At 37.4% G+C, this 18524-nt stretch overlaps 1 protein-coding gene across 1 annotated transcript; it reads left to right on the forward strand.

Moving 5' to 3' along the window:
* Positions 1 to 17024: 17024 nt before the first annotated feature.
* On the forward strand, positions 17025 to 18524 carry sox14 (SRY-box transcription factor 14; the record flags this gene model as incomplete). Its single annotated transcript, XM_079459825.1, has 1 exon — positions 17025 to 18524. One exon carries the CDS (start codon positions 17025 to 17027, stop codon positions 17739 to 17741), a length of 717 nt encoding a protein of 238 aa, XP_079315951.1. The 3' UTR covers positions 17742 to 18524.

The following is an 18524-nucleotide window of genomic DNA, read 5'->3' on the forward strand; positions in this document are numbered from 1 at the left end:
TCAAATGTATGTACTGTAATTATTTTCCCTTTCAGTGTGAAAAAGGACATAATCACTAGTAATAATATAAACAATTCTGAAAACTATGCATGCAGCAAAAGATTACTATTACTAACAATTACTCCCCGGACCCCAGTATGAAAACCCCCATCATACAGAGAGGCTGGTGAATAAATACAGACAAATCTCAGCTGAGACAGTGGCTTTATTGTCCAGATTTTTTGAGAAACCAACAGGTAGAATATTGTATAAGTGCAGACCTGAAACATATAAAATAATGCAGTTTTCCGCAATTCCATCTGATGTTAGTGTCGTGTCCCCTGTCTGATCACGCCAGGTTTTTTGTCTTGTCTCTGTCTTTGTGTTTTTGTCGAGCATGTGACGCTGTGTTTTGACAGCTCGTCGCATGCTCTGTGTCCACGTGGCCTAGCCCCTCCCTCCTTGTTTCCCCATTCATTACCTGATTTGGTTTCACACCGGTTACACATCTCTCACTTTTTTGCTCCAGCCAAGTTCAGACCCTCTTAATCTCACTGCTGGTGCTGCACCAACTCAAGTAGGTCTTCACCTGCCTTCTCCGCCCGCCCGCTGGGCTTCTGTCCCGCTGCAGCCATGGGTGTCTCCACCACGAAGCTGTCCTGCCCATGACCTCTTGAACTGTCTATCAGCTCTCCTGCTCATTAACTCTTGTTTGGTCTGGCTCGCTTTTAAATGATGTGTTTTTGCTCTCACCCTGCAGTTGAATCCGGTCTCGTTCATGACATGTTAGTGTTTTTATGACATTGTGCTATGATTGTCTGAATGTACCTGTTGGTAGAGAACACGTGTTAGTGTTTTGATAGACACAGTGTTTTGTGTTAGTGTATTTTTGTATTTTTAAATGAGTGTGGAAGTTCAGTTTACAATGTGTGAGTTTGAGTATGAAATTAACAGATTTGTGTGATTGTGTGTTTTTTATTTGGGTTGCTGTGTTAAGAGTTCAGATAATAATCAGATAATAATCTGAAACAGTATTTTCCAGTTTTGTGTACAATATGCATAAGGTGGTTAATTAACAGACTCTGGGCGATATGTGATTAGGCAGACTTAGGCTACAAAGATGGAGTATAATGTGATTTTGGGAGGTGGATTCTGTGTTATAGCTTTGCTTCTCTTTGATTCACAGTAAGCTGTCTGCCTTCCTCCTTATTATATAAATTGCTGTGGAATTTCATCCCAGCACCTGATGAACTGCCAGGTGTAGTGAACTTTAATAGACAGACAGTGGGAGCCAAGGCTTAAAGGTCCAACAGATGTGACCTACACTAAGAGGTAACCTGAGCCTAGCCCTGACCTCACTACAAAAGTAGAACAACTGTGTATTGTGTTTACAATATATAAAGCAAGAGGAAGGTGTGTGTGGATTTGTTTTTATATCTCGTTGGGGACCTTAACCTGAATACACACCAACGCAGGGGGAACCGTGCTATTGAAATCAGATGAATCACGCCATTCTCAGTGGTTAGCCGTGTTCCGTTCTTACAGAGACTGCTGCACACTGCAGTTTACAAAGACACTTTTTCGAGAAGATTCCAGCTTCCATATTATTTTTGTTTTACCCTGCCATCCAACGACATCTCAGTATACTATATCTCCTATGTTCCTACATCGTTTGATTCGTGGTGAGAAACCTCATTTACCGGACATTTCATTGAGGTTAATTGAATTTACTACACTACGCAAGTTAATTTCAACGCACGCTACGTAGAGACAACACACCTCCACTCATCGTTTTGCAAATTTGAACATTGAGATTTCATTCTAAGTGATTTATGAGAAATTATACGGTTTGAAGTGTTACTGAGATTTGCAAATGTGCAAGCCAAATAATTCTACAGTTATATTGAATGTGGTTGTGTTCTAGAAAGAGAACCACACAAACTGCAACTTCTGTTTTGTTATTTTATTTTAATTATTTTATTTTCATGCCCAAACAGGAGTAATCCTGTTAAGAGGAAATAAGGTGGAAAATAAACACCATTGTAATTTCGTACTTACCTGTGGTGTTACAGTTTTGTTGAATGCTGCCATGGAGTAGGGCAGTCTTGTCCACCTTATTAGACTCAGTAAGGGAGGGGTATATGAAGCCATGTTTTTTCACAGGTACATACACTTTTACATCAGGAAAACATTCCCTGGCCTTACTCTAACTGAAGCCTACCCTTGTCAGTAGTGATGTTTATCCACAAGGCATGAAACAACGGACATACCTAAGTGTGTAAAGATCCTTTTGTCTCTCAGTCTTACAGGGCAGTAATAATCAACTTTCCCCTGTTACATTTAGGGTTTTTTGTGAGGGCCAAATGTCCTCTGTAATACCGTGAATTATCATTACAACCAATTTGTAAAGACATTTTACTGGTCCTCACTAAATAAAAAGGCTCATAATTCGGTCAAATAATGGGTTAGGTCATATAATATATCATAAGACAGATATATAACCAATGTATGTCTATGGAATGTCCCCACTTTTATAGCAAATACAAACTGTGTTTTCTGTGTGTGTTTGCGGGAATCAAGGCTCTACAGAGCTGAAAAATTCCATTTGTCAGATCACTGACTTCCATGAATACTTAGGAAAGGGAAAATACACTGCTGCCTATCATAGACTAATTAGACTTGTTAAGACATGAGCTGAATATGACTAGAATATGTACTAAATAAACATCATATGTCAGATTTGTATTCCTTTTTTAACAGTGAAGTGGCTATAGTGAAGCTTTGAAGTTGATTGTTTAACATTAAACATCATTCATTAAAATGAAAACTCTACGAGTCTGATAGATACATTAAATAACATGTTCATTAATAGTGGTTATAATAACTCAATTAAATATGATACCTTTAATTGATACAACACTCAAACACTGATTTGAAAACATGTATATTGTCAGGATCCTGCCTTCTCATGTCTTGGTTTCCCATTCTAGTGGCAGGATCATGACAGGTCCACGTGTTTTGTGTGGAGAGAAACATATTATTGTCAGTTATGACATAATATGTGTTCTCTCCGGTCTCGTCTCTGGTCCCGCCCCTCTCGTGTCCTTGTTAGCTTCCCCTGAGTGTTTAATTACCCACACCTGTCCCTTGTTAATTATCCTATATATTCATGTTCATGTTCATGTTCATGTTCATGTTTCTTGCCTTGTGTTCCAAGTTACTTTGTTCGTGTTCCTGATCACCCGTATGTTTATTTTGAAGTGCCTTGTTTATTGTTCCTGTTTGTTTATTTATGCCCCCTCGTGGGTGTTTGTTTTGCCATGTTTATATTATTATTAAAGTCTTGTTAACCCCTTCATCGTCGCTGCCTGCAATTGGGTTCTTCCACCTCCAATCCCTGACATATATAATCTCCTTGAAATTATAAAATCCTATCTGCATTCTTAGCAGTTTTAAGATAACAGGCTTCTTTTTACTTTGTAGACAGAACCTTTTTGATTTCTAAATCATAATGTACACAATGTAAAGGACATAATAATGTAAGTACATGTGAATAACTCAGTTTGACAAAAAAAGTATAATTATAAACACATAGAATGATGTTTATCCACCCTACAACAGTCTATGTCTGTTACCAAAGAAGTGACAGAAAGGATGGTTGAAGAAAGTGTTAAGTGTTTCTTAGATCTGTGATATCATAACACATACCTTCAAGCTTGACTGTAAATAAATTAGTCTTGAGAGGTCTTAGCCTTAGTCTTAGTCTGTTCAATACCTAATACATTTTACACACAAAACCTGGAAACTATTTGTTAAAATCGTGAACTCCAATTAGGATATCTCACACACTTTCCAGAAGTCATTGTGAAGTTTTTATCAGTCTGCTAGGGAAACAAAATTGCGTATAAATAACAACTTATCGCTGCTTTTGCAAGGTCCATGCAATAATTTCCTTAAGATGTTTTCAAAGAAGTATGATGCACTTCTGTGAGCAGTCGATGACCAGGACTGTATTCTACTTTATTCTCAGGTATCTATTATTGTGACCCAACAAGGATTAAAATAACACAGTATTGGTTAATTTACAATCCAGCGTCAAGGTTCGTCCCTTTTTCACCCAATGCTAGATTGACATGAGGCCAACCTTTTTTTGAGTGTAGAACAGATGTGGCACTACATCCTAATAAGCTCTTTGTCTCCAAGCAATGCTGACATGACTTTAACAATACACAAACAACATCATATAAAAGCATTAATAACATAACATTTCATCAGTGCTGTGTTATATGTTTCACTTATTAGTAGGAATGATCCTTCTATGCTAATGCAGTATATAGGAACCCTACAGTGCTAAAAAACGGTCTGAATGCAAACAGTCCAAATAATAAAAAAACAATGGAGCTACTAAACATCAACGTGTAATTACATTTGTGATTAATATTGATTATAGGTCATACAAAGTTGATGGTAGATTAAATTATTTGCATTGTGTTGATAATATTTTTTTATATTTGGTAGTAGAGTTTATCTCTTTATAACAATAATAGATTACTTTGTGTATGTTTTCTTAAAGATTTCAGTTCTGTTGAATCTTTAAATGGAAAGGTCAAATCTTTTGAATGGAAAGGTCAAAGCACATGCTTGAAAGCCTTATAACTTGGTTGTGAAACTTTCTCAAACTTTTAAAACCCATCCTGATTTTAGAAGTTTACCACTACACATGCGCAAGCATAAAAGCCTTGATTTTTTATTATTTTGGACTTAATTATGTACTGCATGTAAGTAGTATGTAGGTATGTAGTATAAAGACCATCAATGCCAAAATGAGTAATGCAAGTATTATAGATTGATTGGTTCACCAATAAATGGACTGATAGAGCAATGTCTTCTTATACAGAATGAAGAGCAATTAATTTAAGTATTATTTCGCTAAAGTCAGTGGTTGCAGTTAGAGGTCTGTCTTCCACTTTAATCATGTCTACATATGTCAGGTTTTGTTTTACCAACTTCCTGTGCAGGAATGTCTGAGTGTGTATTTGTTTGAGTTTGTTTCCTCTCTTCCCAGGTGGTGCGGGTTTTGTGCTGCACGAAGAGGGACGGCCCAGATCACTTAGACATGTGAATGATCTATAGTTTTTACCGAGGGAGATTGTCTGCAAGGTTGAAGAGATTAGTTGCATCTGGGGCTTTACAGAACGTGGCAAATTGTGGCCTTTCTTTAGTGCAAGCGATAAGGCCTTAAATGAAGGGAGTCTTCTTATCAGCGTACTGCTAGCCATAAATCACAAATGCCTGCTCCCCGCAACTACCCCTGGTGGTTTCTATCTGCATTCTGGGGTTAGGGGGAGCCCATCACCACCACACAACAAGCAGACACACAATTTGCCTTCTAAATCTTCACACATATGCACACACTTGAAATAGTACATCAGAAACCTATCCTCTCTTGTTAACAGTTGCAATGACTTCAGCCATTTCCCTCTTTTTTCTCTTCTAATTTACTCTTCTGTTTTTCTCTAAATGTGCTTTATCTAGCTTTCAATGAGAAGATGTTAGAGTGCTATCAGACTTTAATCTAGAAACAGTACACATTTACGACTAGCTCAAATGAAAAGGGTAAGACAACAGCATTTAATGGGATATTGTTCTCAAGCTAAAAGAGATTGGATTGCATTTGCTTTAATAAGCTTATGTAAGTGATTCACCTGATTTTTCATTTTTCTCGCACGCTTAGTAATTATTGTCTTCACTGATGACTATGCACAGCTCTTCTCTCAAATCATTATTTTGTTCTTATTGCATATGGTGTTAGGATATTACTGCAGTACGCAAGGGCTTATGCACTGATGTTTAAATCCTGCACTTTACTCTTCTAGGCCTAACAGCCAGTAGATTGAACTCTGTGCATTTATCAGTTTGTGTAAATGAGAAAACAGTTAGTGTTGGCCTGGCCATACCAGGGTATTAGAACAAGTAGCTTAAGATGGTATCGCAGTATACACTGCCTGCAGGTTGACTGCAGATTACTAGGTCAGAAAAACAGTTAGGAAAAAAGTGTGTTGACAAACAATCAGGGCTTTATTAGGCGTTAATTATATGGTAAGCCTCCATTCTCTTCCAACCAGTGAAACGCTTTAGGAGGCCTGTGGGGTTAAGCACACCCTCCCTTATCAATGTCACGAGTCATCAGTGAGTGTCGTCTGACTTCACAGTCTGCTAATCACAGGGGTCACCAGGCAGAAATGGTTTGTGGTTTCTTAAATTTATTTGACCTCTGTTCAGGAACTCAGTGAGGGTTATACCTTCATATAAATCAGTAATCTGACAGGCTAACTGATAAAACAGGGCTTAAACTACATTGGTGACAGTCAAATTGTCATTATAAGACAGAAGAAGAGTTAGACTAAAATCTCCTATATAACACTGTGTGCTATTTTGTATCATGCAATTCTCCTTGTCCAGCCTGAATGTTCATTGTCCATTGTGTTGCGCATTCTTGCTCTATCCTTTTTCTGAAGAGATGACTGCTATATTCTCATAACCCTTCAGAAGGAAGATGAAACAATCCAGAGAGAAAACAATTTCATTGTTCACTGATATATTTAATTGTGATGGGAGAGAGGATTATGTAGATTTTGGTAAACCCTCCTGACAAGCAATATTTGAAAGCAAATGGCCCTTAGAATGAGTGTGTGTGTGTGTATGTGTGCGTGTGTGTGTGTGTGCGTGCGTGTGTGTGTGTGTGTCTGTGTGTAAGTGTGTTTAGTGCTTAGCAGAACATCTCTTTGCTATTATAGGGTAATCCTAGAGCCAGGGGATCCCTTATTCTTTCCCTCTAAAGGAAGGAAACATACACTGTTGTCTGTTGTGTTCTGCACACTTAATGAAAAGGAAACAGTGACAACAGGACATAACGGTGGAGCTGATGAACTGTTGACTACAGTAATTGACTTAGTCCTACAGCTGCAGTCATATTAGACTTTAAAAGGCTAGAATTACCCTGACATAGTTGTGCAATGTAACTGTAAATAAATAAATAAAAATACTATATTGCAAGTTTGTGTTTTTTTATTTAGCTGAGAGGTCAGTCTGTGCCATTTAGATCATTTTCATATAGGGAAATATATGAGTATATAAACATATAGGGTTTCCCTAATTTATTCAATCCAGGACCCAAGTATTATCCAACTCAAGACCCACCATTTTTATAAATAGGGAAAAAAATGTTATACTCTTCTGGGCATGAATGAATAATTTTAATTGCAATATTACAATACCTTAGGGCAGGGCTGCTCAATTATGGAAAAATATTATTACGTATTTAATAGTTATTTGTTTAATAACTATTAAAATAATAATGATTTATTATTTTTATAAAAAACTTTTTATAAAATACTTGTTTATTAATAATTCAATTTGAATTATAAAGTGTTATTTATTTATCACAGTTTACTGTCCCCTTGATGTTTTAATTGCGATTATTAGTGGGTTTTTTATGTTTTTTAATTATCTGTGAGGCTTGGTTGAGTGTCCATTGTCCGGGCACAATAACCCACCTCTCCCTGTGCAACCTACAGCTTAAAACCCCTTGCTACAGAAGGTGTTCATCTCAAACATGGTAACAGTTTTACACAAAATCCTAGCACCATCTTTAAAATGTGTAATTTTTGAAGACCTTGATTTTATTGTCACTCAACCATATACACAAATGTAACAATAGGTGAAAATCTTGGGTGCAGTTCTGACCAACATATTAACCACCAACATGTCAGTGATTAGACAACAAATAACAGATGTCATATATGTGTTCTGTTACACAAATATTTCTCTGAAGGGGTCCAAGTATGATAAAGAATGAGTTTCGTAAAATATCATTTGCATGTCCAACATTAATCAGCTTACAGGATGTGCCTTATTCTTTGCATTTGATAACACTTTTGTAAGGCTGCTTTCACATTATGTGTGTTTACAAGGCTGCATTCATTCTGTATGTATGACATCAGTGCACAGAATAAAAACATTTCAGTATGATCTGATGGTAGAGGTTGATCTCTTTCTATTTCTGCCCAAGGATTTCTGGCATGTGTTTGGATTGAGCTCAATGGAGAAAGGGCAGGAAAAAGATGCACATGCCGGCATATAAGAAAGAGGGCTGTGTGAATTGTGTAAAGGATAAACAAAGACTAAAACTAATTACTGCTGGAGGTCAGTACTCCAAATGCATATTCAAAAGCACGGGGTGTCGCAGCAAATTTACAGCGGTCACACTTATTTAGTGGTCTGAATGGGCAATTTCGCAGTGAATCTGGAGAGAAAGGGTAACATGAAAAGTTGTGAAGAATTGATGACGGACTCCTTGAGATTGAGCAAAATAAAATTGACCATGAAATCTGCAGCCTGGAATTAAATTGGCTGGAAGAAGAGATGAAAAAAGGAAGAAAGGTGTGGGGTGTGACTTATAAAAGTGGTTTTGTATGAATGCCAAGGTTAATTTGCAAATCAGTTAAATGGATTATTAAATTTGAGAGGATAAGTTTAAAGGAAGGAAGCCGCAATAGCTTGATAGACATCATTCAGAGTTGGACTGATGAAATCGGTGCAGGTTGTGAAGAACAGCATTTCCTTTAGCTCTAAGGTTCAAAGGCGAATTATTCCCATAGTTGATAAATAAAATAATATGAATAATATGCAAGGTTAACAATACTTACTTTGTATGCAAGTTAGCTCAACAGATGTCAAGTCGTGTGAAGGTTTCTTAGGGACGCAAGAAAAAGTTGACATCACCCCTGTTGGTTCTTATTTTTTCACTTATATTCGATTTATTGTTTTTTCAGCTCTTGCATATTTGTTTCTATTTTTCATGAATGTTAAATTAATGTAGCTGTATTTAGTGAATAAAACATACCATTGGTGTGTAGAGCTTGGCCTTCTATTAGCAGACAGCTTGAGCACGGAGGGTGAAGAGGCCAAACAGCTCTCTACGTACAATGCATTCAACAGCATCCATCACAGCCAAGATTTGCAGTCAGCAGTCACTTCAAAACAATCTATAGTCTTATGCAGATCAGTGGAAGAGTGGGAAACACACCCGGCCACTATTAATGTAGATGCACCAAAACCAATTGTAAATTATTATCTAAGAAGTAACAACGAGGAACTTCTTACTGCTAGATGGAGCTCCTCCAAAGCGTGAAATTTGGATACTTGGCAACTAAGAAAACAATTCTTGCTGGTGAGTTGAGCAGCTGCCCCATTAGACTCAAGTTGACTGTGCCCCATTTGAAAGTGACTGTGGGACAGAGAGAAAGATTGAAAGAGAGAGGCAATTGCCTTTGGTCACCCACAATGGCAAAACGGATGCCACACGGCTCAGAACTGCAGACTGGGCAAAAAGCACAATGGGCTGATAGATATTTTATCACTTAAGTTAAAAGCTAATACATTTCCATTCACAGAGAAATCTTTCACTCGAAAAAATAAAGAATGAGGCAAATTAAAGAGAGATAGATTGCGACCAGTGAAAAGAAGATCTGTAGCCCATCTTTTGGCCATCCCCTATTTTAACTGGAATAAAGGGACTGCACCTCTTTCTTCTCATCTTTTTCTTTCTTCACTTCACTTCTTTCTCTTTCTTTTTCTCTTCCAACCTTTCCTATATCTCTCACTTTCCTTTCATAGTAAAAACATTCTCATGAATGATGTATGTGTGTCTTGTTATCAACAGCAATTTCTATAGACCTCAACGACATTCAAAGCGTAATTGTTCATTTTTATGCCATAATGGCTTCAGATGGGAGGTTTGATTAGACATTTATTGCACAATTAAATGAAACATACTCAAAAATCACAAAAGGCTTCCATAATTATTTCAGGCCATTAATAAAATGGGCATTAAATTATATTGGACACAAAAGAGAAGTGAAATAGATTTCCATTAGAGCAATAGAGGCAGAGGAGGTAATAGATCTTGCCAGAATTCACTTTGGAATTAATTGTTGGCCAGCCTATTTCCGCATACAGTGGAATAACTGAATAAGAAAGGAGAGAAAGGTTGTTGGTGGCCATGAGAGAGGGTTGTGGGGGACATTAGGAGTCTGTGATAAAACCCTTTTGTTTGAAAGCCTACTATAGCTATTATATTCAAAAGGCAAGAAGAGAGAAAAGGTAAAACGGGAGAGAAGACGAGAGGTGTTTAGTGATTTCAAATGTATTTTAACGTTTAGTGGATGGTGAATTCCTAAGTGCCATCTACAGCAGTATTAAATAGCTGCATTAATACTTTGGTTTGTTGTCAAATAACAACAAGCTCCGCAAAGCAGAGTGCAAAACAACGTTCAAGAAGTTAATCCACGCAAATAAGCCTTTATTCACTACTTCCATTTATTTTAGAGCAGATAAAAGACAAAAGACTACCCATTTACCACCAAGGGCTTTTAAATAGCTTCTATTTGACCTCTATGAATATATGAGTTCAAAATGTGCTGTAGACTTCATACTTATTATTATTGTTAAAAAAATACTTTTTCACTGGGTTCATGTTAATGCAATGACAGAAGTTAATAAACAAGGTTTTAGAACATAACAGTAATTTTCATCTTTAACAAACAGACTGGAGCACTTCCAACTGATTCAAAGGCAAGCAATCTGAAAAGGGCTTCAGAGAGCAGTTCTAATGGGACGCCAAATAGAATTGTCTTTTGAACTGCTGCTCTATTGAGAATCGCGAAGTGTAAAGGAAAAGGGGAACGCATCTCACAATGCAAAAACAGACCCCCGCCACCCAACAAAAAGAATCAGTCAACATTTGATGATACTAATGTTTATTACTTTAGTTTCATCTATATCCATTTATCTGCATTCAAAGGCATTCATATCTTTTAATTGACTCTCTTTTAACATTGCCCTTTTGGTTTCTTTTTACTTACTTTTGTACATGTTTTTTTCACTGTATACCTTAGTTCGACACCTGGTACCTTAATGCTTCAGCATTTGTGTGAAGCTCATTTGTATAGTGCACATTTAGAAATAATAGAAGTATTGAATTTGGTAGCATGACGGTTAACAAGTGCTATAAAACTTGCATGATACATTGTTGTTACTGATTTTGCAGGCTTGTTTCAAACTGTATTAAATGCGTAGTCATTAATGCAGGTACATCTGAATGAGGAAATATAAGAATTTTGAATAGCGCTTAAAATGTGCATTTTATTTCTCTGCTTCTAAAAACATTTATTTTTCATGTACTCTTTGAAGAGTGAAATCTTAACAAGGACTCTTAGAGTCACAATTGCCAATCAGAAAACTGGAAATTTGCCTCAAGTCATGGCAGCCCTAAGCAAGGCTTTCTTCCTCTTAATGAAGGTCAGAGAAGAGGGCCCATTTCTCTTTTTGGGTGATAATTCATCCCTATCTTCTGTTATCTGCGCCTGGCCTCTTTAATCCTAATTGTATTGTATGGATGTGCGATGCTTGCTTCTGTGTCTCTGAAGCATTACCCTCCTCCTTTCATTATCAACCAATGCCTTGAACCTCTTTTAATTTCCATTCTGTTTTATTTCATTCAATCGTTGGCTCTGTCTTTTCTTTTTCATTAACTCTGCCCTTTGCAGAAGGCAAGTGATTCTCTAAGGGGTCTTTATTGGGTTCCTTCATGAAATATCATATTGTAAAAAATATTTGACCATTGGAATTGTCAGTTTTATATGTCTCCCATTGGTCATATATTTCAGCCTGATGCTCATTTCAGTTTTGATTAAGACTCCAGCTATTGAAAATCAAAGATTGGTTTGTGGAGAGAATGAGCAAGAGGCAACAGATATGTAAACAGCTGAAGATGGACTGGGCCTATAGCAATGACTGGACACATTCCCAGACATGTGGCCCAGTCTTGAAGCCTTGACAGCTTGTCTTTCACCATTTTCCCAAAATAGCATTATTCTCATCACTCTTATGGCCTCCCTAAAATGGCCCGGGATGGTGCATGGGCTAATGAAATTTCTCCAAACCAAACAGCTTTTTGTAAATATATATTTTTCAGAGGTTCCAGAAAAATGCTGGGTGTGACAGCTGACTAAAATCAATTTCCACACCAGAGAGAAATGGGAGCCAAGAGCCACGGCCAGAACAAACACTGGCAATTTGAATATGCGAAATAATGTCTGTCTGCGAGGAGGCAGCGGGCTGGGGGAGGGAGATGCAGGGGGAGGTTAAAGCAAGGCTCCACTTTCAACCCACTGTCTCATAATGGATAGAATATTTTTAATTTTACCTTTAAGGCTGACTGCCAGAGTTAAAAGTTGCTGTAGGTCATCAGGGGATGCTCCTTGTTTGCTCAAAACATGCCAAAACAACTTTTAACTTCCATTACAGACTGTGTAAATCATTTGATGACACAAGAGCCCTTAGCGGTGATACATTTTGATTCAGTTTCATTTTCAAGTGCCAGTGGTCTTTAACTACTTAATTTGGCAATGCAAGACTTTCATTTTGTATGGTGATTCTGCTTGCATGGGTCTTTATTGGCAGTAAGTAATCAAGTACAGTGAGTTGTCCTGCCTATATAATGTATTTAGTATAACCAAATATTAGTCTAGTAAAGAGTTATGGCTTTATGTCCCTGAAACTAATTATGTATTTAATTGATTAAACAAAATAATGCTCTCATGGAATTAGTGTTTACGTTTTATTAACTGAGGTTCATTTTTAGTATTTGAGTTTAGTATTGAAGGGAGATATTACATTTAGTAAGTAAACTCTAGATGTATGGGAATGTGACACTTTTGGGTGACTATAATAAATGTTATAGCTAGCTGCTGTAATACATATTTAACTCCTCAGACCACTTTAAGACTTAAACATCCAAGCTTGTTGGATGCTTGTTAAATCAGTATTAACATGATGCAGCCAGCTTTACCACATCTTTAGAAATCAGTTTCTGGTCTGCATGAGGTGACATTCAGCAGGAGAAGGACTGAGTCTGCTGTTGAATGATGTCTGCATTCCCACTAGGTCAGATATTTTAAATTCTCTTCATATGCTTTTGTATGAAAGCATTTCCGTTGTAAATAGGCTCGCAGTTTCGCTGTTGAATCCGCAATGTTACGCACAGAACTTAACTTACCAAGATAATTCCCAGAAATGATTGTTGGCTTACAAAACAACATGCAACATACTCGCAGAGGTTTCTTGGCAGAGTACACATTCGAATTCTCGGAGGGAAAACATCTATTGCAGCACCATGTGAGCAGCATCACAGCAGTAAATAGGATGTAAAAAGAATAAAAAGCATTGAAATGTCAACACGGGTTTGTAAGGAGTCCTGAGTGGGACTTCGAGTTAGCAGTGGAACAAGCAACTTAGCGCGTCAGGACCACGGACAGCTACGGTACCACCGTATCCATCTCATGAACTCTTAGGCTGTCTTAAGCATGAGGGAGTGAACACGTGAGATTTGTGATGTGTTTTTGTGGAATTGCTATTGAAAATGTCTCTCTTAATTCTACACTAAGTATGCAACATTATTTTAGTTTATGTTCTGCTAATAAAAATAGGCTTAATTATGTTTTTTATATTTTATATTTAAGTAATTATATTTATAGTTATACAGATTATCATGGGTAAAGAAGGCATAAATTTATATGGATAATAGAGATATACCAATAATGCACAATAAAAGATCACAATTACTTTTTAAGATTTCCTTGTCAAGAGTCTGTTTTAGATAACTTCTGTCAAATTCTCAGATATATGCATTTTTCTAACCTTTATTATAGGGATTTATTATATAATATACCAAACATTGCTTTTTAATATTTTCAAATCATTTCAGATTGCCTAAACCTTGCATTGCGTATTATCTTACGTTTTATATGTGTAAGCGGTTGTCGTGTTTGCTTAAGTTTAAACTTTGAATGAATTGATTGGAACAATAGTGAATAATCCAAGCTCAATGCAGTAGTCGAGTTCAAACTGATCATGTCAATAAATACTGTTCAGCTCAGCATCAGAATTGACTGTGCTTTGATAATTAATCTTGTACATGTATCGACTTAAGTTGCCTTTATGCATCTAAGGTGACCTGTTAAAGCCTTCATAAATATTTGAACTTTTAAAGAATGTTTAAAGAATGTCTCAATTTGATTTTACACAACAATATTCATTTAAGTTCTCAAGTTTGTTTTGAAGTGTAGCCTATTTCTTCTGTCTAAAGTATGTTTTAAATGGTCATTTAATTGAAGAAGAAAGTTATATGTCGTTTAAGGAAAAAAATATTTGCAGCATTTCGGATAGTGAATTCCACAATCGCAGTTAGATCAGATAGACAGCTTTGCCGCCCAGACGTAAACACACTTGCACACGTTTTGCAACGGTTGTTTTCCAAGGTTCTTGAGGTCTCCGGTACACAAAAATAGGTGCAAATAATTCACAGTTTGAACGTGTGCGATCCACTCGTTACGCTAAATATCTCCTCCATCATGACGAACTCCCGTTTAATGACGCGCGCGCAGCAGCATGCTTGATTTCACAAATCTCAGTTCATTTGGCTTTAAGTACATCATCTCTGTGTCAAATGCTGTGTGCCCCAATAATTTCTGTTAATTTCCGTTGTAATTTCTGTTTTTATCACGCTGCTGTTCTCCGGATTTCAAGCTGCGCTGCTCTCGGATGTGCTCTCAAATAGAGATGGAGGCTAAGAGGCGGTGGAACGGTAAAGCTTGATGGAGACCGAGCCAGCACCAATAAGAAACAGACTTTATTCTCTCTAGACGCATTTTACCATCAGTGCCTCACTGAGTATATGTATGTGATCCGTACATGAGTTTTATTTATTTAAAACAAAGATCAGTCAATCAAACAAACAAAAATATAAATGTTACATCTGAATGAGGCATACATAATAAAAACCTATTCAGTCTTTAATATGTATTTGTGTTTTTACATTTTGTTTATTGGTTAAACGTGTCAACCAATGTCCAAAAAAGCTGTATAAGAAAAGAGGGAATTTTCCAATATGCCATTGCAAAAAAAAGACAGAAAATCCTGCAACTACGACAGTAAGCGTTAGGCAGTCTATTCGCCGGGGTTATGTGTCTTTAACCGAAGGCAAAAAGCAAGTCACGTTGTAAACTAGTTTTCTTTACATTCTTGAAAATCGACCTGCATTTACATAGGATCTATATAACGACCTTGTGATAACAAAACTGAATAATACGAAATGCATAATCAAATAAATGCATCAAAAAAAATAAATGATAAGGACATTGTACAGTGCGTGTCTTAAAAGAAAAAAAAGACTACAAGAACTCATCATTTATTAAGTAACCGCATACAAGTTGGCGTGCATACATATGCACGGCATTTATCTTCCAACAATGAAGTGCATGTTTTGAAAAAGATGCATGATACATATATGTTCGTGTGCTAAATTATAGACAGATCTCTCTTCATTTCACGCCTGAAGGCCCTTCCACCGGATATCACATATCTTATACATTTCACTTAATAATACACCCGCGCTTCCCATATATCAACCTCCTTGCCTGAGGCTCATTAATACTCTGATCTTTTTTAACACTAATATTTGCATGTTAAAACTTTTGGTGCTCGAAACCTAACACAACATTTAGGGCCTACCTTAAATTCGGTAATTAACTAGGCATCTGGGAAGATTTTGACAATTTTCAATTAAATAAAAGTTATATATGTCACACAAAAATAGGGGAAGAGCGAGATGCCGTGCGAAAGACAGCTATAATTAACCTCTGCTTCAATCTAATATATTATAATGAGCAGCTTTAGTGTGACCATGATTCTATTTTCAAGCAATTACATTACAAACCTGAATACTTGTTTTTCCTCATCAATTCCCGTTACAAATATTAACAAGAGGGAAAGAATCATTACACAGCTCAAGCTTTGTTTCTGCATCTGATTTATATTGGATGTAATGGTACTCTGATCAAATTGCGTTGTTTGAAAAATTCTATTTATCGGGTATATTTCTATCTAGAAAGGGTCTATGGGCATGTCCAGGTGCAATCCCCAAACGACTTTGTCCCTGAAGAGCTTTGGACAATTGTTCTCTCATTTAATAAATATTGGCCCGTGGGCCAATGCTTCAGACATCATGCTTATATTCGGATAATGTAACACCGTTCATCTTTCCTTTGCCTCTCTTATGTTTAGATATTTAAATTATGAATATTTTTATACGCAGCTTGTGACGCAGAAATCTTGCACACTATCAAGAAATCTGCTTAAAAAATTACATAAACGGGTTTTAATTTAAAGCTCATTAAGATAGGTAAGCAAATAAAAAGTGTCAGATAAAGCACCAAATTTAAAGCTTTACTACGTCCATAGACCCGCATGTGATCTACAATGTTTAAAATAAAATTTAACCTATCCTTTGGGAATCAGTCGTCTCTGAAGGATTGACGCTGGCACATGTCAGGTTTTATTACAAAAAGGTTGAAGGTCTGTTTTTGCAGACCTTCAACTAAATGGATTTGGGGAGGGAAGAGAGTCACCTCCCTTTCCTCCCAGATCATTGTTTGTGTTGTAATATACATATTTTGGTAGGTATTATGTGGGTTTCTCAAAGCTGATTGGATGCTCAGGTTGGCGCGTGAACGCCCTGTGATTATGTCAGATCGCGTGCAGAGCGAACCAGCCCAGCCTTTGAACTTCACCGCTTTTGGCTCTCATTCACTCGCTTCTCCTCATTTCTCAGCCAGGTGCTTCGCGGGGCGAGAATCCTCCGAGTAAAAAAACGAACACACAGACCGCGGAAACTTCGTTTCCAGCGCTGGATTTTGCGGAGCGAGTGGCTGTTCTGCTATCAGCCCAACGGTGTCGTGTTGAAAAGGGACATCTTTCAACTTCACGACAAAGGCTGAAGAATTACAGGATTTCCCCAATTTCTCCAGCTTTTCAGAAGTGGCATGATCCGTATCTGTCTACTTAAAAGGTGAATACTGTTTTATCTTGGTTGAAGAACTTTGTGACGCTATTTTAACAGGGAACTTTAAACGGGCGCTGTGAAAATGTCAAAGCCGGTAGATCACATCAAGAGACCTATGAACGCCTTCATGGTGTGGTCAAGAGGCCAGAGGAGGAAAATGGCTCAAGAGAATCCTAAAATGCACAATTCAGAAATAAGTAAAAGACTTGGCGCCGAGTGGAAACTGCTCTCTGAATCTGAGAAACGGCCATACATCGACGAGGCCAAGAGGCTGAGGGCTCAACACATGAAAGAGCATCCAGACTACAAATACAGACCCAGGCGCAAACCCAAAAACCTTCTCAAGAAAGACAGGTACGTGTTTCCTCTGCCCTACCTGGGTGACACCGATCACCTGAAAGGACTTCCGATCTCTGCCACGGACAGTCTCTTAGGTGCTACAGAAAAAGCCCGAGCATTTCTGCCACCAACATCTGCTCCTTACTCCTTCTTCGACCCGAGTCAGTTCAGCTCCAGCGCCATCCAGAAGATGACAGAGATGCCCCACACGTTGGCCACAAGCTCCTTACCTTACGCATCGTCTCTGGGATACCAGAACGGCGCCTTCGGGAGCCTGGGTTGCCCCAGCCAGCACACCCACACCCACCCGTCGCCAACAAACCCCGGGTACGTGGTGCCCTGTAACTGCACTGCATGGTCGGCATCCAGTCTACAGCCGCCTGTTGCCTACATACTGTTTCCAGGAATGACCAAGAGTGGGATTGACCCATACTCAACAGCCCATGCCACTGCTATGTGACTCCACATCTAAAAACATTCTCCTCTTTGAAAACTTGAATACAGCAATGCACGTATATAGGAAGAGAGGAATGGTCCGGACATTTATACTGAGGCTGTGTGGACATGAACTTTTCAACATCTATGAGAGGTTCCTTGAATCCCAGCATGGATCGTGGAATAAATGTAAGGCAGGAGCCCAGAACTGTAAGAAATGTAAATGTTCAAACGTTTATTATTATTATTATGGCTACCGAATTTGGATGGCTTTAATTTTATTTATAATTTACAATTTGATGCTTTAATAATGATCATTTTGTTTTGACAGTTAATATAATTGTTATTATCATATTATTATTATTTGAATGATTTTGATTTGCACAATTAACGGTTTGGCCTCATGTTTCTTGTACAGCTTGTTGTATCTACCATTTTGGGCACTCTGAATTTCAAATAATATGACTTAAGGCATTTCAAAGTTGGCCATTGAGCGTTTAATAGATTATACGGGTTATTTTGTTTATGATGATCAAAATTTTAAAGTTTAAAAAAATATTTAATATAACATATTTAAAATAATTATCAATATCTTAAATTTTGACATTTTATGTGGTTCAGTGCTATTCACTCGTTCATTTGGTTTGGGAAGAACTTCAGGTTAGAAGCGAAGCAGTTCTTGTGTTTTTTTATCTGCCATGGTAACTTAAATCCTGACATGTAATTGGAAATGAAAATGTATCTGAAAGGGTGATACCTCGATTCTTTGTTCATTTGCAGAGCAAAGACATTTTAAATAAAGACAATC

This window comes from Barbatula barbatula (genome assembly GCF_947034865.1).
Source record: "Barbatula barbatula genome assembly, chromosome: 7".
In the NCBI taxonomy this organism is placed as follows: Eukaryota; Metazoa; Chordata; class Actinopteri; order Cypriniformes; family Nemacheilidae; genus Barbatula; species Barbatula barbatula.